Below are 11,011 nucleotides of genomic sequence, written 5' to 3' on the forward strand. Positions count from 1 at the left end.
GCAATTTTGTTACAGCCACTTCCCATTTTGTGAAGCTCAACAACATTTTGCTGCACATCACTGCTATATTACTTGGTCTTACCCATCGTTATGAATGACTAAGAAAATTTGTCCTATGTATTACCTCATATTTATACCCCTTTGAAACAGGAAATCATGGTTGAATAATTTCCTGTTCCTAGTCACCCAGGAGTACTATCAGGTGTAATATCAATGGGAATATACTTCAAATATATTTTTATAATATGAATTCACAGGGGTGCCAATAATTGTTGCACACCTATATTTAACAAAGATATTTTTTGATAATCCTGTGTTGTGTTTTCAATTGTTTCATATCCATGATTGCAGAGCATTTTTGTGAATTGTTTTTCACAAAAGATCAAACTGTTTGGCAATAAAGACAATTTTTCACAGCCTTCTTTGCTCATATTTACCAAGGGTGCCAATATTAGTGGAGGGCACTGTATATCAAATATACCACTACAGCCTGACAAACACTGGAAACCCCAACCCCCATTACAACGGGTGTTCTTATTTTGTTCTTTTATATGTACACCGTCTAATAGCTGACTAACACAAAAACAGGAAGTGAATCTTCAGCATTTTCTCCCTGGACTCAGGGGTGTTCAAATAAAACAGTAGCCTCTGAGGTATAGCTCGGCAACTGGCAAAATTCATGTATTGATTTGGCCAGACAGAACAGATCTGAACAGAACATTTGTAAATGGTGTAGGGTTGTGAGGGAAAATGAAGATCTAATATAAGTTTGGCAGGTGGCAAAAACCTCAGTACTTATTATAACACACCACAGGAGAAACAGTGCTGGTTAGCAGTTAGAACAAAACTTCCTTTTTTTTCCCACAGTGGCAACTCTGTATGACTTGCTCAACAACACTTCTTTGGCTGACAGCTCTTAAAAGAACCATTTATGGAATATTGCTAACATGGTGAGAAAAAAGATTTATACATAAGAGAATTGCTCTTTGCCTTTTTAATGACAGTGTTATTTTTAAACAGAATGACACGCACACTTGTTTTGTATTGTGAAAACACATCTTTATTCTTTGGCATTTGAATTGGGGGAACCCTGAGTACATGAGATATTTGTTCTTATATTCATCACAATTTGTATATGCAGTTCTTGTTGGAGTTTGTAGTGGTATGTGTGTGTGTGTGTGTGTGTGTGTGTGTGTGTGTGTGTGTGTGTGTGTCCGTCTGCGTGTTGGTGTTTGTCATATTACTGTTTTTTGATTTCCTGGTTGTGAAGCACTTTGGTCACTTTGTTGTTTTTAAATGTGCTATATAAATAAAATTGAGTTGAGTTCAGTTTACAAATTTGCATTTTTTATAAATGTTCATTTGTGATACTTGTGTTAAGTCAAGGGTAATTTTGTGCTGTTTTTCTTTATCTAAAAATAATCAATTACATTTTAGACACTTAAATACAAATTTTGTATATATATATATATATATATATATTTTTATATATATTTGGTTGAAATATTTAGAATTGCTAATTTTTATTTTACAGGAGGATGCCAAACACAGGTTAATGCTAGTATGCTGGGTGATAATCACATTTGTATTTGGCTTGGCAGTGTGCTCACTAGATATAAAATTCTTGAGGACACAGCCATGTGACATCCACCAGAATACCACTACCGGGACTGTTGAGTTTGACTGCCGTGGACGACAATTACGAGTCGTGCCCTTGGTTTTTGAGAACACCACCAGCCTTGATTTATCTGAGAATGAAATCAAGAATCTAACACTGGACTCATTGAAAGGCCTGCAAAAATTGATCAATCTAAATCTAAATTGGATGAACCATAATCAACATGTGAACATCACTGAGGGGGTTTTTGCAAATTTGACAAACCTGGAACACTTGAGGCTTAATGGACTGGGTCTGCAGGAGGTACCTGCACAGCTTCCGAAGTCCCTGAAAGAACTGAGATTGGACGAGAACAAAATTTTCTCACTAAGTCCCAGAAACTTTTCACAATTAAAAAACCTGACCCATATTTATCTATCCAAAAATTGCTATTATTGGAATCCCTGTTTGATTAATTTTGAGATTGAAATTGGAACATTTTCAAGCTTGCACAAATTACAACATCTGAGTTTGTCATATAATAACCTTTCCCATGTTCCCAGAGATTTGCCTGTCTCCTTAGTAACACTTGAACTTGCTTCCAACAATATATCGTTCATTGGAGAAGATGATTTTAAAGAGCTCCGAAATCTCAAAACCCTTAAAATTCAGGGAAATTGTCCACGCTGTCACAATGCTCCATATCCCTGCATTCCATGTTCCAATGGTTCTATCGATATCCATGAACGAGCTTTCAACCAACTTCGAAACCTTGAATTACTGCATCTTGCTGGGAATTCTATTTCTATCATCAAGAAAGTTTGGTTTGAGAAAACTCTGTATCTGCGGGAACTCTACCTTTCCTTCAATTTTCTTACAGGACAGATCAAGGATGGAGCATTTTTGAGTAACTTAAGGCTTCTGGAAAAACTCGATCTCTCATTTAATTATGGATTACAAGCTTATCCAGAAACTGTGCACCTAGCACCAACCTTTGCCAACTTGTTCAGTCTCCGCACACTGCATATCCAAGGTTTGGTTTTCAAAAAGATCCAAAACAACTCATTGGCATCTCTTTATGGTTTGAAAAATCTGTCCACATTAGATTTAGGAGTAAATTTTATTGTCAGTGTGGATTCAGGTATATTTAACAAATTTCATAATTTAAAACTGCTGTATCTGTCAGAAAACCGTCTCTATCCTATCACTAACTCTGATGTTAGTAAGCCAGATAATAACATAAAGCCTCCACTCTTCAACCTACCTCAGCTGACATATTCTAGTTCTAAAAGGAAACTAGACCCATATCAGCTTAACAAAGGGCTTATCAAACCAGAATGCTTCGCTGCTGGCCATGTGTTGGATCTGAGCAGAAATAATCTGTTTTTCATTTCCCCAAAGCAATTCGAGGGACATAAAAACATTTCCTGTCTCAACCTGTCCAGAAATGCCTTCGCATCAGCATTAAATGGAACAGAATTCACATCACTGCCCAGCCTAAAATATTTAGACTTATCTTTTAACAAGATTGATTTGGCCTACGATTATGCTTTTAACGAATTAATAGAGTTGGAGGTGCTTGACCTCAGCTTTAATGAACATTATTTCCGTGTGCCTGGGGTAACTCATAATTTGAAGTTCCTAAAAAATTTGCCTAAGCTGAGAGTATTAAATATGAGTTCCAACAGCATTTTTACCCTAACAACTAAGCACATGTGCAGCGACTCGCTTGCTGAGCTCCAGTTCCAGCATAATCAACTGGGGAGGCTTTGGAAAGAGAAAGACGAAACGTATTTTAAACTTTTCTGGAACTTAACAAATCTGACACATCTTGATATATCATACAACAATGTCAAGAATATCCCTACAGAAGTGTACAAATACTTGCCTATCACAATAAAAAGATTCAGACTGAATGGCAACGCCCTGACGAGTCTTAATTGGACTTTGATGAGGAACTTTACACAGCTTGAAGAGCTCATTCTTGGCTACAACAGCTTGACGTATGCCTCTAGAAACATAACCCAGAATATCCCGTCCTTGCGTTACCTCGACCTGAGCCATAACAGAATCTCTCAGCTGGCCACTGGATTTATCCAAGGTGCTGTCAATCTTAAAATGCTGGATCTGAGTAATAATAAATTAAGCACCATTAATCAATCCACCTTCCCATCCAAGGACACAAATCATTTGAACACTTTGTGGCTCCATAACAACCCCTATCGTTGCACATGTGACATAATGGACTTTATCCTTTGGATTTTTGAAAGCGACGTGAAAATCCCCCATCTGGTCACTATGGTGAAATGCAATGTCCCTGAAGCAACCAAGGGCAAAGGGGTGATATTCTTTGACATCAGGGAATGCATTGATGGCCAAGTCGCCTTCCTGGCTTACTTCTTCTCCACTTTGCTCATTGTGGGTGTCACCTTTGTGGCAACCTTAATGCATATGTTCTACTGGGACTTTTCATATGTGTTCTACTATGTGAAGGCCAAATTCAAAGGGTACCAGCACTTGAGCTCTGGAGATAATGTCTACGGTGCCTTTGTTACATACGACACCAAAGACTCACAGGTTTCCGAGTGGGTCCTGAACCATCTCCGGGCTCAGCTTGAAGAACAAGGTGATCACTTCCTTCCAGTCTGTTTGGAAGAACGTGACTGGCTGCCTGGCTGCCCCATCCTGGACAGCCTGACCCAGAGCATTCGCCAGAGTCGCAAGACTGTCTTTGTCCTCACTCATTCCTATGTGAAGAGCGGCTCATTCAAGATGGCTATGTACCTGGCGCACCAGCGTCTGCTGGATGAAAGTGAGGATGTGATCGTGCTGCTGCTACTTGATCCTGTACTGCAGAACTCGCATTTCCTGCGCCTGCGAAGGCGCCTCTGCAGCCACAGCGTGCTCGAGTGGCCCCGGACGCCTGCCGCAGAGCCCTGGTTCTGGCAGTGTCTGAGAAATGCAATTCGGGTCGAGAACAAGGTCATGTACAGCACCATCTACTCCAGATACGTTCCTATCAAAAACAGACCCAGAGAGAAAGAATGAACTACATGACACATGATATACTGTATATATATTTCATATTACAAATATTTACTATACAACATATATTTCAACAAACCCAATATTCTTATTATTATTACCTTGATTTTGTTGACTTAATAAGAATGAACATTCAAGTGTGAAAATATTGCAGTGCAAACTGTCCCACAGCCAACATTTCTTTTGTATATCTTTTCTAATTAACAGTCATAGTCGTGTTCATGGCTCACCAGAACTCATTTCTGTAGTTACATGGCTTTCTTAGATTTTTTCTATTAGTATTCTAGCAAGTTGGTTGCTATAGTGTTTTCAGGTGGTTGCTAGGGTATTGCTTTGTAGTTCCTAGAATGTTGCTAGTGGGTCGCTATGATATTAAAGGGTGTTGCTAGATGATTACTATGCTATGCCAGGGGGTTGCTATGGTGTTGTTAGATGGTTGCTAGGGTGTTGGTAGGTGGTTGCTATACTATCCCATGTAGTTGCTAGGGTTTTCTAGGTGGTTGCTATGCTATCTAAATTCTAAAATAGTTTTCCCTTTTAAATTTATGGTTTGAAATAAGTAAAGTTGTAAGTCAGTAGTCGGTCATAAGTCAGTAATTTCAATACAGATTTTTTTTATATTTAGTTGTAACTTTGCCAGCACAATATCTCAGGGTCAATATTTAACTACTGATTACTTGTTAATCAGTTTGGAGAAAAGATAAGCCCATAAAGAAAATGTTGTGAAAAATACTTTAATTGAAATATAGAATAAAACGACGTAAGGGCATTACAAAACAGCTGTAAGGGAGATACAGAGAAAACTTTGCTAAAATTGCCATAAGAGGATTCCAACCCATGAGCCTTCCAAGAGAAGGATTATAAAATGGAAATGCTTTTTTGAAGTGTTTCATTTCATCGCCTGTCATGTAAATTTTGTAACGCCAGTAATAAATGTTGCTATAGATATATAAATAAATCGTGATGCACCGCAATATCATAAATGGTTCATGATTAAATCAACACAAGAGAAAGAGTGAATCTGCGAGTTCAGAGTCAATCTCTCTCGAGCAGGGACAGAAGAAAGTAGAATCATTCTCAGTATGAACCAGTGAGCACTGAGTACACTTCAAGCCAGACATGTTCACAAGTCCCTGAGGTCCAAGTCAAGTCTCAAGTCTTTGAGTTGGAGTCTTAGTCAAGTCTCATGTCTTTATTCTATTTTTATCAATAGTTCTTTCAGCTAGTTATTGTAATTAACAGTGTATTAGACTAAATCAATTTTGAAATATTAAAACTGATTACTTCTACAGAATGTCTTGTTCATTTATTAAAAATTATCTAATAAAGCACACATGGTTTCACTTAAATAATTAATGTATAGTTTATTAAATAAATAAATAAATAAATAAATAAGGACAGGAAAACATTTGTACTTCTTGAAAATGGACAGCAAGCATGCACATAAGAGCTGTGTAACACTATGTTGTTATTGTTTGTTGTTCATTTATATAACAACGCTTTTCCAATGGGTGATGAACATGTGACTTGAGATGTGTCACATAAATAATGTAAATAATAATGCTGGATTGGTGTGTTTAGAGATGAATTGTTGTGATATTTGCTGCTGCAGCACATACTGATAGGGAATGAATGAATGAGGAATGAATATAAAAATGTAGTGTTTGATGCTGTCAGTTAAGAGTGAACGTAATAGGGAATGACAAACCAAAATGATTTGAGTCTCAAGTCTCAAGTCAGTTGTTCACGAGTCCAAGTCAAGTCGCAAGTAATTTTTTTTGCAACTTAAGTGTGACTCAAGTCCAAGTTGCAGACTCGAGTTTACATCTCTGCTTCAAGCCCAATTCAAGCACTTTTATTAATTTTATGTGGCTGCTTCAGATAGACAATGTCTTCAGCCAAAGATGGCAGTGACAACGGTTGACTGCACTTGTCAGGGGCAGGGAAAGGTGGAATTCAAATAAAAATGCACCACTTACAACAAAGAATCGCGAGGTTCACACACACACACACACAAAAACACCTGATAGAGTTAAAGTAGAAACAAGTGAGTATACCAAGGGTATACACTAGTATTGAACGTTAGAAGTCGTTATACACAAACAGCCCTTGGGAAAAAGTAAGCATACGGCATATATGTGCGTATGGCTCTGAATACACCACTGGTCCTTATAAGGTGCATGAATTATTGCAGTCTACAGGAGGGATGTGATTTGGACAATTACTCTGTTAGCACCACTAGCGGACTGAGCATGCGCATATATCTCCTTTCAGTGGATTTACATGCAACAAACTTCCAATTAAAGCATGCATATTGCAGGGGTAGGAATCAGACTTTTGGGAATAAGAATATAGTCTTAATCTGAATTGGGCAATCGGATTGCGGCATTTACATGGCTGAATACTAATTAGAAAATTGACAAATTCTGATTAATATTGGAATATTGATGTGGATATAAGCATAGTCACTGACCATAAGAACCTGGAGTCACATCTGTAAACTCAAAAATAAATAAATAAATAAAATGAAACTGTATTGTGTGTTTACTCAGGTTGCCTTTGTTTTATATTGTATTTTATCTAAAACTATTTAGTATGAGATATACACAATAACACAATGTTATTATAACAGAATAACAGAATGTAGTTTCTTAATGATTTTTATTTAATATATATTATCATGTTATGTCCTAAGTTTTTAAGATGATGATTATCCATCCATCTTCTATACCGCTTATCCTTTTCAGGGTCACGGGGAACCTGGAGCCTATCTCAGGGAGCATCGGCACAAGGCAGGGTACACCCTGGACAGGGTGCCAGTCTATCGCAGGGCACAATCACATACACATTCACACACTACGGACACGCCAATCAGCCTACCATGCATGTAGCATGGATTATAAAAAAATTAATATAAAATGTATATTAATTAAAAAGGTGATATTTTTACCCTTGTAGCATGTACCATGCAGCCTACCAGGACTGGGGGAGGAAACCCCAACAGCAACATGCAAAGAACATGCAAACTCCGCACACACAGAGCCGTGGGAATCGAACCGCCGACCCTGGAGGTGTGAGGCGAACGTGCTAACCACTAAGCCACCGTGCACCCATGATGATGATGATTATTATTATAAACCTGATAAACTATCTGCTGAAAAATTAATATAAAATGTATATTAATTAAAAAGGTGATATTTTTACCCTTGATTGTGTAGTGATGTTCATTTTCTCATGCTGAAAATAAATACATAAATAAACTATACCATAATTATATAACAACATCTAAAATCATAGCAGTTCTTCCTCATAAACAGGATAAATATGATGCTGCTTGCTGCAGTTATCGCACTTAGAATATCCATTGCCATAGCTCTCTTCATCTGGGAGAAAAAAGAGCAAATAAAGTCAAAATCATGACTTCAGAAACATCAGAATCCATTCTATACATTACACTGAAGCTCTGAGAGTGAACTCTGACCTTTACCTTAAACATGAATGTTCATAATTTTACTCATCAGTTGGCTTCCACAACTTGATTAATATTTCAATGAAGAAGCAGTAAGAGTGGATATTTAACACAATTTATATCATTGTCTTAAAATAAAAAAGTGATTTTCTAAATGTAGTTTATGGATAAAGAGAAAAAGTGAAGTGTTTATATATTATAATTAGGGATGCACCAAAATGAAAATTCTTGGCCAAAGCCGAAACTGAATATGATGAAAAACTTGGCCGAAAGCCGAAGGCTGAAACCGAACACGTTTTTTTTTAGCGTTTTTTCCATTTATTTTGCCATTTTTTTCACCATTACATGAATTAAATAGTCAAAATGTGCTTTTTACTATTTTGCCTTGCTTTTCAAAGAAAAAAATCAATTACAAAAACTACAATTTCAAAATATTTATTTAACACTGAAGATTTTTTTTTTCATTCCAGCAGGCATAAGCTACCAACAAGGAACAATATAACTTTAAATAAATAAATTAGTAAAATAAAAATATTTTTGTGTGGTCATCTTTGAGCCCCCCTTGTATAGCCGATGTTAGGCCTATAATTGACTGCTGAAAGAATGGAACATTCTGTAGTCTACAACTAAAAAGTGCATTAAAAAGTGCATTGACAAGAGTGCAAAAATGGTTATATTCGGTTCTATACGGCTGATTATATTGGGGATATATACCGCTTGCGTCCCTGTACACCTCGCGGAGTATTATAGTAGATATAGGATAGTTAGATACATTGTTAATGTTATGTTTCCTTAAATAAATACGTCTTTACCTGCTTCCGTACTCTACTCCCTTACGTCTCGCGACGTGACGGAATACTCCGGAACAGAAACAAAACAAACGTGCACGTGTCAACAATGTCACGGTTGTCAACATCCGAAGAGCATGCGCTTGTGCACAATCGTGCACGCGCGCACCCGCTCATCGCTCCAAGAGCGCTGCCGGAAGTGGAGGTCGTGAAATTCCCGCATCACACTGTGGTTGCTAGGCTATTTGGTGCGTCATCAAACACGTCATAGTTCGGTCAAATTTATTCAGCCTTTTCACTTATTCGGCCGAACACCGAAAATGCTTTTTTTAAATTATTTTCGGCCGAATGATTTCGGTTGCCGTACATTCGGTGCATCCCTAATTATAATATTTGCTTGCACAGCTGATGAAGAATTTCTGTCTAAAGCATCCTGTTTCTCTGGAAATTGTATGCAGTCACATTAGAAATGAAGTTCCACAAGGTGTCTGGTTCAGGAGTTAAATAAAATGATGTTGTTTCTTTTCTTTTCTTTTTTCTTTTTGAATGAAAACGACCATTTTCCAGTAGTCCTATTTCTGGGTTGGGAGTTTTTCTAGGGCATAATGATAGGGTTAACAACAACAACATCTGGTACAGACCATACAAACATCTGGTTAACATCTGAATAAGAAAATAGATACAAATATTCTAAACACTAAAGAATAATTTGTATGAATTCTAATAAACAAAAGTGTTCTTATGAAATCCCTGCTTCTCCTGATCAAAATAATCGTGATTATCATTTTGGCCATAATCGAAGCCCTACAGTATTCTGAAGAATGAATACATTGGCACAGTGGTACAAAAATGTGGAATACCAGGAATATCAGAGTTTGTGGAGCGTACCAGCACCCTCACACAGATCATCCAGAAAGCAAAAGATAAAAGAGGGACCTGACAGTCCTTAGTGGATCTGTCCAATTCACGAAGGCTCAATCCCACATCAACCAGTCACCACCACCCCAAAGAAATTGCACGAGTTCAGTCATGGTACTTGTCCACCGCACTACGGCTCGACTTTTCTCGCTTTTGGGGGCTTTCCACTGTGGATAGTACCTGTATTTATTTATTTATTTTGTGGTACCCCCTCAGTCCAGGTTCCAAGTGAGCCGAGCCGAGCCTAAATGTGAGCCACGCACTAAGGGAGTAAGGATTCTCCTTAACGAGTGGTTCTGTATTGTGCCTGAATAAATGCTTGTCATTTAATACATACTTTACATATGGTAATAGTCTATGAATTGAAAATTATGTATCATTTATCTCATTATATATAAAATGATAACAAACGTTTCTGTCTTAGATTTTTAAATCTCGCTTGTTATCGATTTCCAAACAGGCGTTTATCGAAGTCACTCCTGTCACGGCTGAATCTAACAGTCATATCGAGCACGACGTAGGTTCTAGAACACCATTATTTTTACATCCTTAATAGGGTCCATGTTCAGTGAATAGGAAAGGTGTTTGGGATACGGCCTGACCGTGTATTTAAACAGGGCTTCGATAATACATGATTCCTGTGTGATCATAGACATATAACTAGACGCCACATTGGCCACTGGATCATATGTCAACATCGCCACCATATTGGTCCGGGTAACAGTAATAAGTCCCAGTTTATATTAGAAACTAAATTGCCCATAATCGAGATTTTCATCTATACTACCTTTTTTCTCCAAACCTACTTTTAAGACAAACTCCTCCTTTTGGCTGAGCGACTGACATATTGTGAATCTTAGCCTACTGTAGTTATTTGGCTAGTTAACTTCTCACACAGAAGGTTTCCCAAAGAGACAGTTGATGAGGCAGAGGGAAGTAGTTGTAAAAGGGACTTTGTTTCCACAAGTGAGTGCACCGAGCCTTGCAGTATTGTCAGAGCTGCTGTTATAGAATTATTAATCAACACCTTCTGACCAATCATGATCCAGAATTCAACAGAGTTTGTGGTATTTTGTATAATCAAATTACAGAAAAAAATTATGTAAGGACAGGGACAAATGTTTAAGAATTCTTGGTTAAAAAAAAAGGCAGCCAATATGTTTCTAAAATAAATCTGCACAGCTGTGTATGTTC

General features: G+C 37.5%; 1 protein-coding gene and 1 long non-coding RNA gene across 4 annotated transcripts; one reads left to right on the top strand and one right to left on the bottom strand.

Moving 5' to 3' along the window:
* The first annotated feature begins 415 nt into the window (after nucleotides 1–415).
* On the top strand, nucleotides 416–7,680 carry LOC128615271 (toll-like receptor 8). 3 transcript variants are annotated; one of them, XM_053637209.1, is made up of 3 exons: nucleotides 416–776; nucleotides 868–950; nucleotides 1,535–5,740. In XM_053637209.1, exons 2-3 carry the CDS (start codon nucleotides 948–950, stop codon nucleotides 4,643–4,645), a joined length of 3,114 nt encoding a protein of 1,037 aa, XP_053493184.1. In that variant the 5' UTR covers nucleotides 416–776; nucleotides 868–947; the 3' UTR covers nucleotides 4,646–5,740. The 3 variants fall into 3 exon arrangements, 1 of the variants encoding a protein (XP_053493184.1); XR_008387178.1 differs by lacking the exon at nucleotides 1,535–5,740 and adding an exon at nucleotides 7,601–7,680 and having other exon boundaries at nucleotides 416–950; XR_008387177.1 differs by lacking the exon at nucleotides 1,535–5,740 and adding an exon at nucleotides 7,390–7,644 and having other exon boundaries at nucleotides 416–950.
* Nucleotides 6,340–9,625, bottom strand: LOC128615278 (uncharacterized). Its single transcript, XR_008387180.1, has 3 exons — nucleotides 8,924–9,625; nucleotides 7,593–8,025; nucleotides 6,340–7,463 (listed from the first exon to the last, which is right to left on the bottom strand). It is a non-coding gene; the product is annotated as an uncharacterized LOC128615278 (long non-coding RNA).
* Between the last annotated feature and the right edge of the window lie 1,386 nt (nucleotides 9,626–11,011).

This window comes from Ictalurus furcatus, chromosome 12 (genome assembly GCF_023375685.1).
Source record: "Ictalurus furcatus strain D&B chromosome 12, Billie_1.0, whole genome shotgun sequence".
In the NCBI taxonomy this organism is placed as follows: Eukaryota; Metazoa; Chordata; class Actinopteri; order Siluriformes; family Ictaluridae; genus Ictalurus; species Ictalurus furcatus.